Source organism: Photinus pyralis, unplaced genomic scaffold (assembly GCF_008802855.1).
Source record: "Photinus pyralis isolate 1611_PpyrPB1 unplaced genomic scaffold, Ppyr1.3 Ppyr1.4_LG6, whole genome shotgun sequence".
Classification (NCBI taxonomy): domain Eukaryota; kingdom Metazoa; phylum Arthropoda; class Insecta; order Coleoptera; family Lampyridae; genus Photinus; species Photinus pyralis.
The window spans coordinates 9,958,014-9,979,125 of NW_022170663.1; the positions used below are offsets into that span (position 1 = coordinate 9,958,014).

General features: G+C 35.5%; 1 protein-coding gene across 3 annotated transcripts in view; it reads left to right on the forward strand.

The window, feature by feature from the left end:
• Positions 1 to 246: 246 nt before the first annotated feature.
• The window catches only part of LOC116173509 (cyclic nucleotide-gated cation channel subunit A), a 52,961-nt gene continuing 32,095 nt past the window's right edge, over positions 247 to 21,112 (forward strand). Inside the window, exon 1 of one of the 3 annotated variants that reach the window (XM_031491013.1) lies at positions 247 to 594. In XM_031491013.1, coding sequence (XP_031346873.1) covers positions 286 to 594 — 309 coding nt within the window. In that variant the 5' untranslated portion in view covers positions 247 to 285. Of the gene's footprint in view, positions 595 to 9,438; positions 9,623 to 21,112 lie in introns of those variants that run through there. The other 2 variants (XM_031491012.1, XM_031491014.1) reach the window with 2 other exon arrangements.

Genomic DNA, 21,112 nt, shown 5'->3' on the forward strand with positions numbered 1-21,112 from the left:
GTCCGTAGCTTCCACACTAGTTATTCGTATTGAATTGCCTCCTCTTGTATGCAAATACTACATTCAATTATGCTTTAGGTGTGTTTGTAACAAGATTTAATCTGACTGCAGTTGCAATCAGATTAAAAAGCTTTATACTGCGACTTTGTGAACAAGTCAAAACACACATTATTTTTAAAAAACCGGCAACTTAGGCTTCATAATTACAAATTGGTGTAATTGGTTACTGCTGTTGGGTAAACCTTTTGTTGTTTTCAGCTTCTGGTGGACGTGAAATGGTCAACAATGTGGAGTTACGTAATGGCCTCTGCCAGAGTTGACCAACGAAGGCGCCCAGGTTCCGTTTTTACAGTTCACTCGTCAAACTATGGACCAGGTCCATGCAGGGAAAGTCCGTTTCCAAACAGCAGCACTAGAAGAAGCGCTCAATCGGCGCGAAATTCGCGTCGTTCCATCTTTGCGAGTTACAGCAAAGACGCCCTCACCTCCGAATCCAGCGACGAGCTTAGCAAGCTGTCATGCGAGGGATCACACGATGACGTAGTACGCGTTCACACGCCTGTTAGCGAAACCCCAAGACTTTCGGGACAACACGTGAGTAATTTTTCTACGAAATTGGAGCTATTTTTATCTGGAAATTGCTATTTTAAGACATCTCTAGGGTGCAGAATAAAATTTAGATTTCTCCCAAATCGGGTAACATTGACATTCAATTTTAGCAGTAGGTAAATCATCAACTGAATGCCTCACTTAGTTTGCGAAATCAAGTACACAACCACAAAACTTCTCCTTAACTTGAAATCGACTATTTAATTTAACACGACGTACTTAAAACCTCTTAATTCACTCATTAACTTTGTTCAATAAACTTTAACCGGAAAAGGACTTTGCGAAAACACAACTATAATTCAACACTTGACTTCTAGTACATCCGAGAAACTCCAATCTGCCGCGAACACACAAAGTGACCACAGCATGGTAGCGGCGACTTTACACAAAACGGCCAAGGGTTACAGGCGAGCGACAAAAGGTAACCGGCCACGTTACAATACACATTTCCCTCTCTTTTCCAATATTCGATTCCACTTCCTTATTATTTAGTTAAAATAACCAACATTCTTCTACCTAAATGCGCACCTGTGACAAATATCCGTTTACAAAATTAATTAACTGTAAGCGTTAAGCGCAACTCTTATCTACGACCGAAAGAAAACATGAGATAAACTTTTCAAGTTTAATGTTCCTTATCTAACACGTAATTTCTTAGCATTCAATAAACAAAATAAACAAATTTGAATGCGTAAAGTTACACAATAGGTTTATAGTGATAAATTTGATGATTTTCCTTTGGTAAAGGGAAAGGTGTAGGGTATGTACATAAAAATCTACGTTGTTTGATACCAACAATTTCGAAAAATCGTGAATAACTTGAGAACCCTTGATGCTAGGTATAAGGAAATGTGGTATAAAACAACGTAGATTTTCATGGAGATTTTGAAAATGCAATAAAATACAGGCTGTTCTATTTAAAATAAAAAAGTTGATATCCACATCCAGTAAAACCGAAAGTAAAACGATCTTGATAATATTTCCCTTCGATAGGTCATGAAAAACTATGTTTCTATGCACCTTTTCAGATTTAAATTATTAATGAGAGCCTGAATACTTTTAGGTAAGGGATTGCGTGAAACGGCCTGTATTTAAAAGAATTTCTCGTCCTTTTCTCGCACTTTCATTGACAATTTTCATTCTGAATTTTTTCTTGCCGAAGAAGTTGGAGACATCGATCATCGATCAAATTTCCCTCGATAAAAAAAGGTCCATTACAATCCAGTCCAGACTTTAACTGTTTCTGGGAACTGCGTATGTAGTTTTTCATACGATAACAATAACTTTGTTTTTTTACCATTCCGGGTAGCGTAAAGGTCGCTTCGTCGGAAAACATATTGTCTGAAAAATGCTGGTTCTCTTCAATCTTTCTATACTGCGTTCGCACGCCCAGATGCAGTATGGGGTCTTATGGGGCTAAATGCTTCTCTTACTAATTTGAATCATTCGTCGAGAACACTATCCTTGTTCCTCACCGCAATGATGCCAACCTGACATATGATTCATTTGAAGACTGTCTGAACTAGCCCTGATGTATTGCATGATATACTACTGTAAACACAACCGAAACGTGGAGACAAATAAATTTATCAGAAAAATCTATTTCCACTACACACAGAATTTTCCGTAATTTTCCGAATATGGCAAAATTTCAACAATTTCGCTTTTATCTACAGTTGCAGTGAAAGACACCGCATACATAATACAAGATTCTTAGGCTCAGGAAGGTTGTATGTTCGTGTATACACGTACATATTATCATAGTTGGAATAATCTTTCCATGGGGTTGTAACTCTTGGGTCGCTTGTTACATAGCTTGTCTTCCACTTTCTTCTCTGAGTTTTATCAATGAAATTTTTTTAACTAATTCGTGGCTGGTATAAACTGAAATTACATTAATTATTGAAAGAAAACCGATGGAGAAACGGATCTCTTCTCTTTTTACTTGAATCTTTGAATTTCGTTTGATTACACCTTCCTAGTTAATAAATCATAACATTTCCAACGAGATATTTTTCGAATCTGTTGTGGTAAATAAACAATAACTTGCATTTATTACTTACACTTACACAATCAAACGGAATTGTATTTTTCTACAATTGTTAACAAGTTAGTATTGATTAATAGGAAGTTGATTGTCAGAAGGTTTGAGGAAGCTGCGTAAGCGGCTAATCAACTTTAATGAAATAAATTTACTTTAGGAGATGTGTCTTTTATTTTATTTATATCTCCCAACATTACACTGATGGGATCACGTTTGATAACCTCTTCTATTTTCTGTTTACTATTATCACAAATGATCTTTCCACGAGGATCTTTTATTAAATGAAGAGTCAATAGGTCATTAAGTCATTATTTAAACACGTATACATAATCATGATATATTTTCAATAAGCAATCTATATAAATTGGTGCTGCTCGAGTAAAACACTCAAACTATACACTTTACTAAATTGTAACAATGAGAAAGAATTTTTATTGCTCTTAATTTGCTACTAAAGAACAATTTAGATTTACAATGATTATATGGAGACAAATGGTCACAAGACTTTTGCTAGTTGAAATTTACGATTTTGGCTGTACAATGGAACAAACTGCGTATATCGATTAGATGTCGGTTATATTAAATGTTGGGAACGGTTGCTGTCTCAAAAAATATTCTTGAAATTTGTAGATTCTGGGTAAAATTTTGAAAATATCGAAACGTTGGGGGTTGTTTTAAGGTTTCTTACTTCTTACTTTTTAACTAGCACAGAACTTAGTAAATGCGGTTATAAATCTCGCTGATAACCCCATTGATCTTTTGTAAAAAAGAGAATTTTTCATTCCTACACCGTAGGATACTTACATTCTTACCAGTGCGAAAATGTTACTCACAAGGACGATGCGTGTATTCTTAGCCTGTCGACTGTTACTTGATACGCAATAACGAAAAAATGTTTATGTTGCGTTTATTCTTGCAGGATACTAACTTGGGGTTAAGCTTTTTGTTCGATCGAGCTCGAACTTGGATTTTTCTTTGATATTCTGTAGAGGAAACTCTAAAAAGCGTTATGCGGGTCATTCTGTAATTGGGCGCAAGCTTGTTGAGGGCCCAGAGCAAGAGAGGGATAATAAATAAATAAATAAATAAATATTGATATGTCCTCTTACATACATTTCTCAGTTAGTAAGCGAAGGTAACCAAAGGTGAAACTTTTATTTAGATATACAAAGGTAATATTTTGCGCGTGTCTACCAAGTAAAACACTAACTTTCTGCACGAGCTTTGAAATTTCCGCAAATTTTGGAAATTATGATTCCCGGTTTACACGGGACCTTACATATATTGGCCACTTCTGATACGACGTCAGTAATCTAGTCACCCCAACGAGAAAAACGTGAATCTCTCTCCAGAAGATCGTACTGGTCGCTTCGAAATTCAACACGCGAATTGCCTAAGACCATCCTGATCGTTTAGATTCTCCAAACGCGAATGCTTAGAAATTCGTCAAAAACCATCCCCCTGTTAATTTCCATTAGCCACAATCATCCAGATAAATTCACGATCGCTTAGCTCACTTTGCGGATCTCAAGCAGCACATACTGTCGGCCAAGTACGATATTGTTGGGGTTTCAGAAACCTGGTTATCACCTCAAGTAAGTAGTGACGCCGTGAGTATACCTGGTTACTTATTTGTACGTAAAGATAGAAATACTGACACCAGGGGTGGTGGTGTTGGCATTTATTACAAATGCTTATCAAATATTTTGTGTTACGGCACGTTTGAACAAATATGGATTAGTGTTCAACTTGATAAGTCAAGTTTGGCTATTGGAACAATATACAGAAGACCGCAATAGGTACTCACGTTCAGATTTTTTAGTGGATTTTGAAACTACGCTACTTCAAATTATCCCTACTTCAAGTGATTTGGTATGCATTGGAGATTTTAACCTGGACCTCTTAAAAGTTGATTACCCTATTACCATTAAGTTTAGTAACTTATTAGAGGTGTCTGCTTTGAAACAAATAATTGTAGAGCCCACTCGGATTACGGCTACCTCCGAAAGTTTGATAGATTTTATTATTGTATTTTCCGAACAGCAAATTCTACATTCAGAAACAACTAGTTTGCATCACATTTCCGATCATGCTTTAATCTTTTGTCACCTACCGATAAATAATAAAGATCGGCAAACCCCTTTTTCATTAACCACTCGAAATTTAAATAAAATTGTTGAATGTGAATTTAGCATACTATTGCATTCAATCGATTGGAATTTTATATATACTTTTTCTAATATTAACGATATAATTGATTATTTTAACAAATGTTTATTATATGTTTTTGATGTGCATGCGCCAATTAGAACAGTACGCATAAGAAGAAAGCAACCGCCTTGGTTTACAAGTAACATTAAACGAATGATCTCATTAAGAGATGCCGCTTTGGTAAGGTTCAAAAAATCTAAAGTTGTCATGGGCGCCGCCAGGAAATTTTGTAGGAGGGGGCAAGCTCACCATTAATATGGACGTGAGTAGAGGGGGTAGGGTATGCAAACTCAAGGTTACGTGCCAGTAACAAACTTATTGCGTTTCATTTTATTTAAACAAAAACATAACTCTTCTATTATCTGTTCCAAAGAGATCTATGCACTTCTCAAGTGAATACGCAACGCAAGGGAAACGATTTACATGGCCCTTGCCCGTTGTGTTGCTCTGTTACCTTGTATTTTTCCCTTTTCCCAGGGGGGGGGGCCAAGGCCCCTCCTTGCCCCTATGTAGCGGCGCCCATGAAAGTTGTTGCTCATTGGGACCATTACAAGATGTTGAGGAATTACACAAATCACGCAATAAATAAAGAGAAAAAAGCCTTTATAGAATATGAACTTAAGAAACATAAACCACAGCAAGTTTGGCCTGCTTTAAAAAAACTTGACATTGTTAATAAACCACGGAATACTGAAATTCCTCATCATCTATGTAACCCCAATGAAATCAATACTGCATTTAGTTCCAAGCCTAACAATGTGAATTACGATAAGTTAATAAACTTTCATAAAAATAATTCGGCTGATGACTGTCATTCCAAGCGGTTACGGAGATTGACATAATGAAAATAATTTATACGTTAAAATCCAAAGCGGTTGTGTAGATGGTATAAGTTTGAACATGATTTTGCTGTGCTGTCCTTTTTTGTTACCTTATGTTACTTATATAATAAACTTTTGTCTAACTTCCAATTCTATCCCAGATGTATGGAAATCTGCAAATATTATACCTTTACCCAAAGATAATCCACCTACTGAATTTAAGACCCATCAGCATTCTTCCGGTTTTATCGAAGGTACTGGAAAAGGTTTTGATGCAGCAAATGCGTAGCCACATCTTGAATTATAATATTTTACCACAAAATCAATCTGGTTTTAGAAGTGGATACAGTTGCAACACTGCTTTACTTAACTTAGTTGACGATGTGTTGACAGCATCAGATTGTGGTAAGTGTTCGTTAGTTGCGGCATTGGACTTTTCCAGGGCCTTTGATATCGTAATTCATAAAATATTAATAAGTCAACTAACTTTTATTGGGTTTAGTTCAAATGCATGCTGTTTATTGAAAGACTATCTTCATAATAGAACTCAGTCAGTGATGGTTAATGGAATCAAATCTGACATAATCGACATCACGGCTGGTGTACCTCAAGGGTCTATTTTAGGCCCACTGCTCTTTATAATATACACATAATACATTTTTAAAAATTTAAAGCATGTAGAACTACATCAGTACGCTGACGACACACAAGTATATCTTGATTTTCACCCAAAAGACACAATGCTTGCGATTCAGAATTTCAATGCAGACATTAAGACTTTGGTTGAAACCTCTGAGGCACACGGTTTGAACATCAATGCATCATCGTTAATTCTGTTTGGTAGGAATAAACCCAAAGTTGAATGTAGTCCTAATATACGTGTACTTGTAAAAGATTCGGTGCTTACAGTTAAAGATCATTTGAAATATTTAGGAATAATACTAGACCACTCTTTAAGATTTAGAAAACAAGTATCTGAAATGATTAGAAAAGCATACGTAAAACTTAAACTAATTTTTAATAATCGTCATCTTTTTAATCAAAACACAAAAATTCTGCTATGTGACTCTTTGGTGCTGACACAATTCAATTATTGTGACAGTGTTTATGGACCTTGACTAGACATTTCTGATAGGAATAAAATTCAGCGTATGCAAAATTCATGTGTGAGGTTAATTTATGGAATCCGGAAGTATGAACACATCTCCCACAAATTTAATGAATTACGCTGGTTGAATATGGAAAATCGGAGATATGTTCATGCTGCCATACTATTCCATAAAGTCATTAAGACACAAGTACCTTCATACTTGTATGATAAAATTAAGTTCGGCACTAATCCTAGATTGAAATATTTACTTACTCCTCCATATCATAATACAACTCTATTCGAGAGATCCTTTACGTATCAAATAACTAATTTATATAACTCTTTACCGGACTGGTACAAAAAACTGGATCCACCTCGATTTAAAATATATATCCACAAAATGGTGCTTGACCGTCAAAATTAATAGTGTCACAATTTCATCTTTGACCCATGAACCATCGCAGTACAATTCATCATCCGATCGTTATCATAATTGTGTTTTTCATTTCGTCTGTCACAACGTCTTTGAGTTTAATTATCAATGAGAGGGCAAAGTGGAAGAACAGAATCAGGTGAATTCTCGCCTGTGCCTGAACTTTAACCCATTTAGTTACCTTTAGCATTTTCAGTTTAAATTTTAGTTTCTAAGATCTTCGGTTGAAATTTTTGTTACGAATGTGGTTTGTTTTTAATTTTATTATTGTTTTTCCTGAGGGTTAACTAAATAAAACTATTATTATTATTATTATTTAGTTTAATAAAGACCAATAGTTGTTTGGGAAGAACCTTGATATTTTTAAAGCTTTAAAACCCTACTTTACTTTCATTACGATTAATAAAAGCTAACGGAAGCTTAATTATTTCCCATAGTTCCCTTAATTGATATTATTTAGAGGAACGCGTACCGTGCTTGTACGCGTGCTACCAGGTTTTTTCAAAGGAAGTATAAAAAAATCTTTTACGAAGGGTGTAGTTTTATTGGTTAAAAAACTGTGATAAAAACATATCCTTACTTTACCCAAAGTACCAATATTGAGCGGTCTTTGTAACACAAACCCGTAAAATATGACATAAGCCGTGTAGATTTTCGCTTGTGCTTCATTCGTAAATAAAAGCTTCTCATAATATGATGTGCTTACAACATAAAACAGTTAGCTCGTACTTGTGGGGGAAGGTTTTGTCTCACTTTTAATTTACTTGCTACATTCTTGATATTGACATCTTTTGCTCATAGGAAGCTTTCCGATACAGTTGTGCTTGCAAACTTGTAGAGCAAAGTTCTAAAATGATTAGAGCGAAGTTTTCCCTTTGGTGATGTTCAACAAACCAATTTCAGCTTTGTAAACGTGATTATCGTATGATTGCTTTACCCTGTTACTGCAAATGAGTAAAAACATCGCTATCGGTGTAATTAATTTATTTAATGTTTAATAATAACATATAAATCCTAGTTCACCGCTTTCCATTCGTAAATCTCCGTTCATCCAGTAAACAGTCAATTTCAATTGAGTTTTAATTTTTAAGATCACATCCCTTCGAAATAAAATCAGGTGCAGTACAGTTGTAGGTCTATGCTTCCCCAGAATAACGTGCTGTATTGCATTCTTTGAAAAATATGAATTTCAAAGGCTGTGGTAGGTGGTAGGTACAATTAAATTTCTTCTGAGCAATTGTTACGTTCACTTTGGGCAAAAGTAACAAAAATTGTCTTAGATAAGGGTATACATCTCGAAATAGCTAAATGGGTCCAGGTAAAACTCAGCTGTTTGGTTTCACTTAAATTCGAGGGTAGTTCTGCCGGTAAGGTAGAAATATCTGCGCGTGCCTTTCTAATCTCTAAATGGCGGTGGACATTCACAAATTAATTTTTCTTGCGCACTATTGAGAAAATCTAAAATTCGGCGTTTCCACTCCGAAATATCGATGTCGAAAGCACAATCCCATAGGTAATAATGAAGTAAATCGTAAATCAAAAGTAAGAAGTAATAACAAAAGAGCCTAAAAACTGATTATTCAAAGTAGCAATGATTTGTTGTTACATGCCGCAAAACGGCCTTAAAACTTGTAAGATAAATGCGTCAGCAAAAGCTTGGAAGTAGAATAAAGAGCGTGTATCGTCTTGCAAGTAATAATCGATAACGCGTCTTGTAGGAGTGGGCGCGTCGGAAGAAATTAAAGAAAGTTCTGCGCGACCTCGAACGACAACAGACTAAACGATTTAAAGAAACGTATCACAAGAGAACAAAGAACTAAAACCGAGAAATCCACCTTTAAAATTTTAAAATTAATAAAAGCCCAGAATTTATTGCTCAAAATGACTTCCAGCGCAGAGGCCGAGTTACATTTGTTAAAACCACAGGAGTTCTTCTCCGGCATTTGACGAACTTTGAATCTGGAGAGAATTTTGAGCAATTTCGTAGTAGTATAGTTTCCATTTAAATCTTGTGTAATTAAAGAAAGTAGGTACACAAGATTTGAGAGTTTTTTCTAACATTCATGGCTTTGTGCGCTTCTTTGCTACGCCTATAGGGTAGTAATAGGTACATTACACAGCAGACGTGACACTTGACGCTCATATTAATTATGCACCTAATGCTATCAATTAATTCATTATGCATTTTTCCTGACGTAATTTTAAAAGAGAACGACGAGACGTCGCAATACTCTCAACCGCTATACAAGCTGCATCACAATTAAGATAGGCTAGCAAACTTTTACGATTAATACGTTAAAATGTTCACGTATTTCCAATTTAAATTCTCATTAAACGAATAGCCAGTTTAATAGTTCGCTTTGCGGCAGCATGCGAAGAAAATGGTAACAACAGTTAGTGTAAAAATTGACGACGTAAGTAAATTTAAGCATTAACACGGTCATTAACTGTTCTAGAAAATGTCTTAACACCAAAAACAGAGCACGTCCTCTTTATACTTTTATCACTTTGCATAAGCAGGAATAGGCACAATAATTCTTTATTTTATAGCATAAATGTTAAAACGACCTTGTAATAGGTTTGAATGAGTAGGGTTAGTCGCTTTTTAACCGTGAGGGTAGTGATCACTAGGTAATAATTGTGCATTCTAATGACATCTATCATTCTTATTTCAAGTGCACGATATAAAATGACGTTCAGAACATATGACAATTCTATGGAAACGATCGCGATAGCCAAACATAAGCTTACTATTTTTGACGTCTATAAATTAAATTCAGAATTGTGGCTTCTGCTATAAAATAAAGTTTTGTATTATACACTACCCATCTCGTGAAATTATAACATCTATCAGTCAATGGTTAAAATATCCCTTTATCGACTTATATAATAAGTAACTATTGCATGATGAAGAATGACATCACTTACCGGTCTGAGCCGATTAGAAAATCTTTATGAGAATCAAATGCAATTTCAGAACGGCTCTTTAATTGAGGAAAAAGCAATGAAAATGAACACCAAAGAAAGATGCTCAGATATTATATAGTTTAGTACTAGCAGTAAAAGGCAACCTTCATCTATTTCATGATACAGGCTTGTATTATGCGTATTGCCTCTATAATTATGTCTATCTATACATTCAATGAAATACCGGGATGAAGCGCCACGCTCTTCTGAATAGGAGTTGACTTTACAACTAAACGATCTATTGTTGCGTACACCACACGCTAATGGGTAACCTAGTTAAATCACAATCGATTTGTGTGAATTACAACTGAGTTAGAAATTCTCTTAGTAATCCACTGCAAGATTTCGCATCTACATATAAAACAAAAAATGTGCATAATTAATGCCTATGTGCTAAAATCAAATTTTCAGTTATAATACCGTGACGGATTTATGTTCATATTTAACCATCTGTTGTTTGATTAACAACCTGTCATATCGCACATTATGTATATCGAACGTAATAAATAGAACCATTCCTATTTTATTATATTCTATTATTATTATTATTTATTATTATATAGTTAAATTAATATACCAAATATCTGTCTTTCCAAAGGGTTTGTGAACTCCAATTGTCAAGACGTACAAATATTGGTAATCCATCAAGTCAAGTAGCTTGATGATTTTCCATATCATTGTTTCTCATTCATGGTGGTATACCTGACATTAGACGGGTACTCATCGTGTAGTGTTGGTATTGGTTGAGGAATTTTCTCACTATATTTTTGCTGTAGGTACTTAGCTATTCTGTATTTTCTTTGTGTGTATGTGTGCTGAGACGCAGGGCCTGTACTCGTAATTGATGTTGTTTCTGTTGTGAGTCCTGTGAGTGAAAGTACGACAGGTATACTTTGTGATCTTTTATTGTTTCTTTGTTTATAAGATGTCGTTTAGGATGACCATATCTTAACTTAACCAAAGAGTAACTAATAAAATAAATTCTTTGACTTGACTGTGTTATGTGTGCCAATTTATTAATTAGTAACATGTCCTGCGCGATTGTCTTCTGTGTATTTAATGTCTTATATCAGTATAATTTGAATTGCCAATAAACAGCCCCCTTAATTAGACGTATTCGAGTATAACTTTTATGTACCTCATGTGAATACTCGACAACACTACACTTTTTTTTGTAAAAAAACTAGTTAAATATTTCTCGTAATTCACCTATTAATTCAACATGTGCTCTTCTTAACTTACTTAATAGAAATATTGACATTAATTATGACCCTTTTCCCACTATCGATATGGCTTTAGATTCCCTTTAGATTCCCTTTATTAGATATGTACTAAATTATATCCAAATCCAAAACCCAAATGCGTCTATATATTTTATAAACTTAAATTTTGTTCTTTTTTCTTATATTATTTCATATTGTGTCCTACAATTGGTGTAAACTGTTGGGCATTAAATCATTAAATATATAAATAAATAAATAAATAACGTCAAGATGATTCTATATATTTTCCCTTATTTTTAAGTTATTTTGCAGGTATAATACAAAATTCTATAAAAGAAACACGTGTATAATTGATCTTTAAAGCACCTGCATCGTTTAAAGGGCATCTATGTAGGTGTAATACTTATCAAGATGCAGCTCTCCAAAAATTGACAATTTCATTTTAAAAAAGTGACATTTTCGACCGCTATATCGAGGAAAATCCGGATTTGTATGCAACGAACTATGATGTCTTGCATATAAATCCTACGGTTTGTAAATAAATAAAATAGATTCTGTGGAAATACAGTGAATTGTTACAAAAGCTCTGAAGCAATTCATCCAAGCGGAAAGGATTGGTGATTATGTCCATGAACTTGGCAGGCATACTACAGCAGACCATGGTTCTGCTTACTCATATCGTTAGTGTTCCGTTAGTGCACGTTAGTGCCGCTGAAGAAATCGTTAGTGCACAAAAGGAAACTTACTATTTTTTAAAAAATATTTATGGGCCTGCTAACTTCATGCCAGCAGACCCATTTGAGAAGATCGATTCAATCTTGCAGCACTAACGTTCGAATGTGAAGCCGCTTTAAATTCGCATTAGGACAGGGCCAAATTGACAAATGTGCGTCTGCTGCATGAAGTTAGCAGACCCCTTTTTACAACGTTTTGAGCTATTACACTTTGAGCACTAACGTTTATATTGGCGGCACTAACGAGCACTAATACTTACCGGTCGATTAAAGTAGAAAATCAAACGGATTTCGTTCGTTGGTCTACTGGCTTGAAGTTGGCAGGTCCCAATAAGCCAAGTTTAATTTTGAGGTGGTTTGGTACCTTTTTGGTGCGGATTCCTTGCAACACTAACGTTCGCATGTGAAGCGCTAACGAGCACTAACGAGCTGATTCAAATTCGCATTAGGACAGGGCCAATTTGACAAATGTGGGTCTGCTGCATGAAGTTAGCAGACCCCTTTTTACAACGTTTTAAGCTGTTACACTTTGAGCACTAACGTTTATATTGGCGGCACTAACGAGCACTGACGCTGCTAGTTTAACTAGTGTAAAGATTGCATCGATTTTCTTAAATGGGTCTGCTGGCATGAAGTTAGCAGGCCCACAATAATTTTTTTAAAAATAGTAAGTTTCCCTTTGTGCACTAACGATTTCTTCAGCGGCACTAAGGGGCACTAACGAGGAGCTTCAGATTCGCATTAAGACAGGGTCACTTTAATAAATGTGGGCTTGCTGCATGAATTTAGCAAACCCATAATTTCACGCTTGAGCTCTTGCGCTTTGGGCACTAACTTTTTTTTGCGACACTAACGATCACTAATACTGATTGATCAATTAAAGTAGAAAATCAAACGGATTTCGTTCGTTGGTCTACCGGCGTGAAGTTGGCAGGTCCCAATAAGCCAAGTTTAATTTTGAGGTGGTTTGGTACCTTTTTGGTGCGGATTCCTTGCAGCACTAACGTTCGCATGTGAAGCGCTAACGAGCACTAACGAGCTGATTCAAATTCGCATTAGGACAGGGCCAATTTGACAAATGTGGGTCTGCTGCATGAAGTTAGCAGGCCCACAAATATTTTTTAAAAATGGTAAGTTCCCCTTTGTGCACTAACGATTTCTTCAGCGACACTAACGTGCACTAACGATATGAGTAAACAGAACCATGGTCTGCTGTAGTAGGCCTGCCTAGTTCATGGACATTTGGTGATTGGGTGCTCCATTTTACAACAGTTTTTCATTCAGCAAGTCACTTTTTACGCAAAATGTGGACATGGAGATGGTATAAAAGAGGATGAGCCCAAATGAATGGAGATTCGCCGCTAAGAAAAATTTTGGTCGGGATTATGGTCAGACTTAACCATAGAACGAGTGTTAATGAGGTCAATGAAAAGGGAAGGAGGGTTCACCCATGGTCGGGGATATCAATCACCGTTCGTTCACGATGGGCTGGGGATATGGCGTTCATGGTCAATATTTGCGAGATGCTGGAGAGATTTTGGGATATTTCGTGTATCACCAATGAGCAGCACAAATTAAACGAGACACTGGTGATGTGGAGAAACTGAAGCAGTACCTTGTCCTACTTGTCCCGCTCCAATTCCAGTATCGTATCGTTGGGGCCCTTGAGATTAATTGCTACATGGCTTGCGAATTGTGAATAGTCGGTGTCAAAAAAATGAGGGGAACGTTTATTTTAAACGAAAAGACCAAGTGCACACTTTGGCATCAATGAGCACCTCCATCACAGTACGAGACAAACGTACGGATATAGAGCCACTGGCAGGATTCCAGTGTTTGTGGATCATCAAGCAGCTCGACAAAGGAGCATTTCCAGTACGAGTTGGCTTATACTCCGCGACATAGTTCACAGAGGAGTATAAGAGCAAGGGAACCAAATCCACCTCCTATTCGGTTTTCACTCCGCTCGCTCAAAACATCTCAGTAGGAGCTAACACGTTTGTTGTGGTAGATGGCGGTTACTACTTCACAAGGTGATGTGGCATCATAACTACCCCGTATTGAGTATCTAAGAAATATTAGTCTGCTTTAAACTTGTATTTTATATATTTATAAGCGAGTTGTAGTGGAGTGGTGCATCGTTCTCTATTTCCATAGGCACACTAACAACCTACTACTAATGAATAAACAATGGCTACTTCGATAATACGTTGCGATTTTCATTGGGGATGTGATTCATTGTGGCTCGCATCCGCGCACGCTTTCCCATAATTTACAAAATTCCTTCGTCGTTAAAAGATCGAATGGCACAAGACAATCGTCTAATCGCAGAAATTCTAGAAAAAATTAGGGTATGTTGGAAGAAAACGTCCCATTTACCGTTTATCCATACAAGTGTGGAGATTGTTTGCAAGCCTGTCCGTGTTGCAATTTTCATCGATAAAGCAGCCACTTATAATTTTTCTCCAAAGCCACCTTCCTTATTTGTAGAGCAATTTGATCGAAATTTTTGTTGTAGGTTCCACTAATAAAAGCAGAAAAAATGGATGTGGCAAAAATTGTTTATCGCCTCCTCAAAAAGTATAGGTCCCACCTATCTACAGGCGCCTTGGCACCTGGCTCAGGACCTACTATAATGTCACACTCTGCCAGATACCTTCTTTCCTTCTTTTAAATCCAGTGGCCTGTCCTGTTTAAATAGCAGTAGAGGGTTCCTTGTACTATTCGTCTGAAAGTTTGTCCGCTTGCTCCAGTGTTTTTTGTTATAAAAAATATACATGCCTCAATCATTTTTCTTCGCCTTAGAAAGATGTTGAGTAGAACGAAGTAAAAATATATTCCTCTTCCTTTCGTGTCTCGTTTCCCAAGTTAAGATTGGGATAGTCAAATTTGAGAATCAAACCGACAACGACAAAGGAGGAACTCTTATGGCAGAAATACAAACGTCTCTGTATTGTCCTTTTGAGATTGCCCTATAATATTAGTACACAACACAGGCGACTATTTGGATTGTTCAAAACCGCTCCCTTCGCCACTCGCACATCAGTCAAACACAATACGAGATCTGAAACCCGGCGTCGCCAGGTTGCCGACTTGGCATTGTATCTAGTATTTCAATATTAAGTAATAATTTTGAAATAATTTAGGCTAGCCAATAGAAAGTTTGCAAATCGACGCGATACATTCCGCGCCATAATTATTAATTATTCCGTTTTGACAGTTGACGCTTTACGTTATTTTAGTTTACACTTTGCTTCTTGTATTATTTTACGTTTTCCGTTTCCAGTTTTATACAAACTCGTCATTTTCAAGACGCATATAGCTTGGATTTACGATCTGATAAGGAATGTAATTCCCTTAAAGTGTTTTTAAATTTTGCATCAGAATGTACGGTCTAAATTTCTAGCGCCCTCGGACACGCCCTGTCAGGGACTTTCTGAGCGTGGTGCCACTGTATACTCGAATACATTTCTAATTAAGTCAGCTGATTATTCGTAATTCCATGATTGCCATGGATATGTTACTCAACGTTTGCTTCTAAGAATCACCATTCTTGTAAATAAAATGACTTTGGTTGAAAATGATAATATACCTTTCATTCAGTGGCTTGTTGCAGAAACATACAAAGTTGCTACCTGCAATATCCAAATGCATAAGTCTATTATAAAGAATATGAAAGGTTGTAGGCGTGTATCTTCAAAACAAAGGACATAATAGGAAGGAAATGTCAAAGGTATCTAATTTTCTACACTTTGGTGCATTCATTCAAAACTTCAATCAATACTGCGATTAAAGTAGAACAGATTTGGCAGCATTTGACAACTGCGATTCTAATTTGATTAGAAAGACCTTTTTTTTGCAAAAACTAAGTATTTAAAATGGAACAAAGCATTCGGGCAATAAAAAGAAGCTAAGGAAGGATTAGAAAACGTTGGAGCCAGGTTATAGTTTAATTTAGTACTGTTATTTATTGTTATTAAGATAACGAAGTGTTTTATAGGTACTTTATGTCCATTTTAAATCAGAGTGACAGAAAAAAGCGGAGTTTTAATAGACAGAGCGCTTTAAACTATAAAAAACGGTATTATCTTCAAGATTTTTTATAACACAAGCTTATTTTATCCGAATTCGAATTTTATTAATATTTTATAATGTTTCTCAAGGCTGGTGTACGTAGTAACCATGGCAATAGAATCAACAACATTAGGTACGAAAAATTAAGCAAGGTACTTCAAGTATGTGTATCTGTATAGGACTTTTCCATTGGCGACGTACTTTATAAGAAACCATGAATATAATAGACAACTGTTTAAAATGTCAGTCTTACAAAAAATAAATAATGTCTGAATTTTGAATGTCTGAATGATAATACCATTAACTATTCCAAAATAGCCTGTATTTTGTGTGCGTTAACGTTTTACAGAACTTTCGATATTGCGAAAAGAAGCGTTTGATTTAATAAAACACCGAATATGAATGAAATTGTGTTCGGAGTGTGATACTCGTATATTCGAGATTTGAAGCGATCAATTTTGATGGTAATTGCATTTGTATCGGTTTTCGTGCTTTGCAAGATGAGTTACAAATTGATACAAACGGGGTAGATAAAAAGTTCCCTCTCATAAAAACTAGCGCGTATTAATGCCAATCATTACATTCGCCTATCGAAGGCGTTATATGTGAGTAAAAGAGTGGGAAAAGCAATTTTCCGGCTATCGCCTCATTAAACTTTGCTCGAGAATAACGAACATTTAATGCAGGTAGTCAACGAATGGTACCTCTATAAATTGGGATTTCTTGTGTTTCCACTATTATATATTATATTATATAGTTGTTGTACAGTTATGTATCTAGTTGTATAGATCAAACGTTAGAGCCAAGTGTTGGAGAAATTTTGTACTGCATGTGTTCATTAGTATAGTGCGTTATTGTACCTAACTATTTTTAAGTTTGTGTTTATTATACCAAGGAAAGTTTAAACAGCACATTTGTCGTCTTGTGAAACTTCTTAAATACAAATAAAAAGACAGTAAACAATATACAAAGAAATTTTCTAATTAAAGTTAACACAAGTATATACACTTATAACTTTCCTTATTGGCCGTTTCGTGGGTTTCTGTATGAAACAAAGATACAGACAGGACACCGACCTTCCAGATTAGATGAAATAGTTACAAAGGAAAAGCAATTGTTTACTCGAACAGATTACATGCGAAAATAATGTGGGAAGTGACGTTTCCACACTTTGCTCATACTGTGGTACTTCAATCAGAATATTTAGAGCTACTTTTAAGTTATAAAACATGTACGAACCAGGATCCTATCATTAGCATCTCAATCTAGAGAAGATGAGTGAATAATTATGAAATGAAATGTACTAAATGAATAAATGAAAATGATCACTGAGTAATTTGACTTTTGTGACTAATAGCATTGAATAGATTTATTATTCAATGCTAATAGTAAACGTCAAGGAATGTCACAGCAGGTTTTAGTAACTTAGACGGTTTTTTTTAATAAAATACGTATGAACTTAATCGTTATTTTCGCAGGTCTGTCTATTTTGCGTTTAAATCGCGTTATAAAAGTGTCATAAACACGGTTATGCTTTTGAAAGACTGATTTAATTAACACAAAAACAAGAAAAAAAAGGTCTCCTCGTAAAAATGGAAAATTGGATTAAAACTGTAGCATCGGGAAAAGCGTTCAGCAATAAAAAATTGAAAGCACGTGTATGGTGTATTAAGATAAGCCAGGACTTTTTTGTGTGCCGGAATTATGTAATATTGTATTCGGCGAATTACATCATAAAATCTTTATACATAATCTTATATTCCTACTTTGGCGCATTTTAGAAAAGTCGAAATCCGCTTATACAATGTCTGTCTGTCGGCATGCATATTGGAGATGACTTGGAAAAGTTTGATGGAATCTGTTAAATAAAATTACTACGTACTTCTAAAAAGAATTTATATGCGAAACGATCTTGACCGTAAAATCATTTTTTTTTAACAAACAAGATGAGTTGTTTATGGATAGGTATGCAAATTACACACTTGCTACTGGAAAACATAATCGCGCACAATATTACAAAATTAAATATTTTTCTCAACATGAATTTTCGGCTCTTATATATTTAATGGCGTTACGGTCTGGAACCTAACCCAATGCCTTTCTATCAAATGCATTATTTAGTAAAACAAAATTAAAAAATGCTGTTTTAATCCTCATCCTCATTCCTCGCTTAAATTAAAAAAAGTATATTAGTATGTAAAAGCTTTTCCACATTTCAACTTGTTTCTCAGATGACATATTTCATACGATATTTGCAAACAGCTTTTAACAACTTGGTTTAATATATGATTTACTGTAAAACGCTTTCCTAAATTGCTATTGCATTTTATAATTCAATAGTTGGAAGTACCATTGTAATTAATAAGTTTATTACCAAGAGAACAATAATAATCATGAAGTAAAGGAAAATGCTCGCCTGGGGAGAATTTCGGCCAATGAATACCTGATCCCAAAAAACTAACTTGATCTAATTTAAGAAAAAAAAATTTAGTTTCTTTCTTCAACATCCCCACTGGAACTGCATTTTCTGACACACAAAATATCTCTGAATTTCGAGAATGACTATCGGTAAAATGTCTGCAACATTATCTTCGCTACATATGGTTGAGTTTCAGACAGTTTTTCTTATAACTTCTCTCACACACTGATGGCGAATATCAATATGCTTTGACCGCGCATGTTGTTGTAGGTTATAGGTTTTGAGTTCGATTCCCTTAACATGAACTGTAATTGGAATTTGCTTGGGTTCCAGAAAAATATGAAAAGGTCTGTAAAGACTGGTCACAAACTCAGATTTGTTTCGATGAGAATACAGAATACACCTTTATGATCCAGTTCTGAATTTAATTTGTCTATTAATAGTCCAAAATTTGTTTTCATAAACGACAATAAAAGCTATCGATCAGAATTTACAATAACAATACAATATGGTAACGAACCCTGCCTTTCTCTATGAGCTACGCTCACTTTTACTAAGGGCAGTAAAATTCTAAACGCACTACCGTTATAATAATAAAAAAAAATGGCAAATTTTGGATTCAATTATTGTGGCTCTTTTGGAAAACGCCGTACTAACCCAAAACGCTAATCTGTTGGCCTTGAGTGACAACACGCGAACCTCTCTCGTTGATCACCACGGCTCAAACGCGAATCTTCCTGTACCGCTACTCAAACGCCACTCTCTTTGGTTGACTCACCAATAGCAACTAACTGTTCGCCTTGATTGACCAAAAGCAACTAGTTGGTTTCGTGCAAAAGTTCATCCCCTTTTTATATATTAAGCCAACTTAAAATGCCTACTTCATAATGGACAGCAATGGACGAGGTACTTAGTTAATTACCATTGGTTCGCTAACGTTAGGGCTATACCTTCCAAAATAGCCGACAGCGGAATTTTTGTTTATTCCTCATCAAGGAAGCTTTGACTTGCAACGTAAGATATGAAACATTATAATACCTCTTTTTTCCAAGTAAAACGACACCGTTTCCCGTCAATGGGGCGCCGACTGTGATAAAGTTCTCCAAAATGAAACATTGACCATAACATTACGAATATTTGTTTGGTAGAAATAACGGAAATCTTTCTTTCTTTGATAAGGCCCTGTTCATCCTTTCTACCAAGCCATTATACTCAGGAATATATAATAATAATAATCCCACTGGAATCTGTTATTGCAGCTACTTTGCTGTTACAAAACTCCGAAAATAACCGTATGTCCACTTTCTGTCATAGTTTCAAAACTGGAACATTGTTTTCGCGAAGACATTAAGGTTCTTGTACATGTGGGAAGTTGCGCCAGAATCAAAAATCCATTCTTTCTCTAGACACAAAACATGTTCTTGCCGTCAGTTTTCTTCTTGTCGAGCTTCCAAGGACAATTCGATTTGAAGTGTCCGAATTCATGACATATATAACACTCTACAGTTTTCTTGAAGTCACCAGACCTTGGTTTCACAATAACGGCAGCTGTTTAGTCCTGAAGTAACTTTGTCTTGACATAGTTCCTAACTGGTTATTCTCTCTTCTTGTTCTCAAGTGTTCAATTTAATTCTAGAACCTTAAGGAGATCTTCTTGAGCTCTAAGGGTTCTTCTTTCTTCTTACAAATACTAATTTCTTCAGCTTGCTCTCCTACCGCCTCCAACTTCTGTAAAATGATTGGTTGACTTTTCACGATTTCTTTTTTCATTTTCCTAAGTTGAATTAACCTAGGTAGAGTAGTGGTTTGATCCATCAGACCTTAGTCTGCCAAGGTCGTGCCGAACTTGCCTTCGGTTGACCCGGCATTGGTTTAAAAACTATTACTTTTGCGTGGATGTTTCATAACAGGTCTACTTTAATGCCGAACGAGGCGAAGGTATGCAAAAGTGATACTTTAGAAAGCAATGCTCAGCAAGCCTACCGCGAGTGCGGCACAAACCTAGGCAGAGTAGTGGTTTGACTTACCCCATCTTAGGTCTTGACCTCGTCTTGAACTAAACTATTTCAATTTTGTTCTCCTTTGGATTAACGTCTTTAGTTTTTTGAATTTTAATATGTTTTACTACTTTTTTCTTATTTATCTTCTTTTAATGTTTCCTTTTCTTGATTAATTTTAATGTTTTGATAATAATTTTTGTGAAATGAATTAAATTTGTTTGCTTCTGACTTCTGTTAAGCTTTTGAGGAGCTAGTGAAGCTCCTGGTCCTCTCCTTCACAGTTTTCTTGATTTCTGTGATGTCCAATCCTCCAAGTTTCTATTTGACTCATACTCTCCTCTCTCTTCTATTATCATGCCTTCTATTTCTTTTTGCTTTTTAGTTTTTTTTTTTAAATTAATTCTTGGTCTTTCATCTTCATTTGCCCTTTCTAAGATATTCGTTAACTGTGATATCGTATGTATTTGTCCAGATCCTATTAAAATAC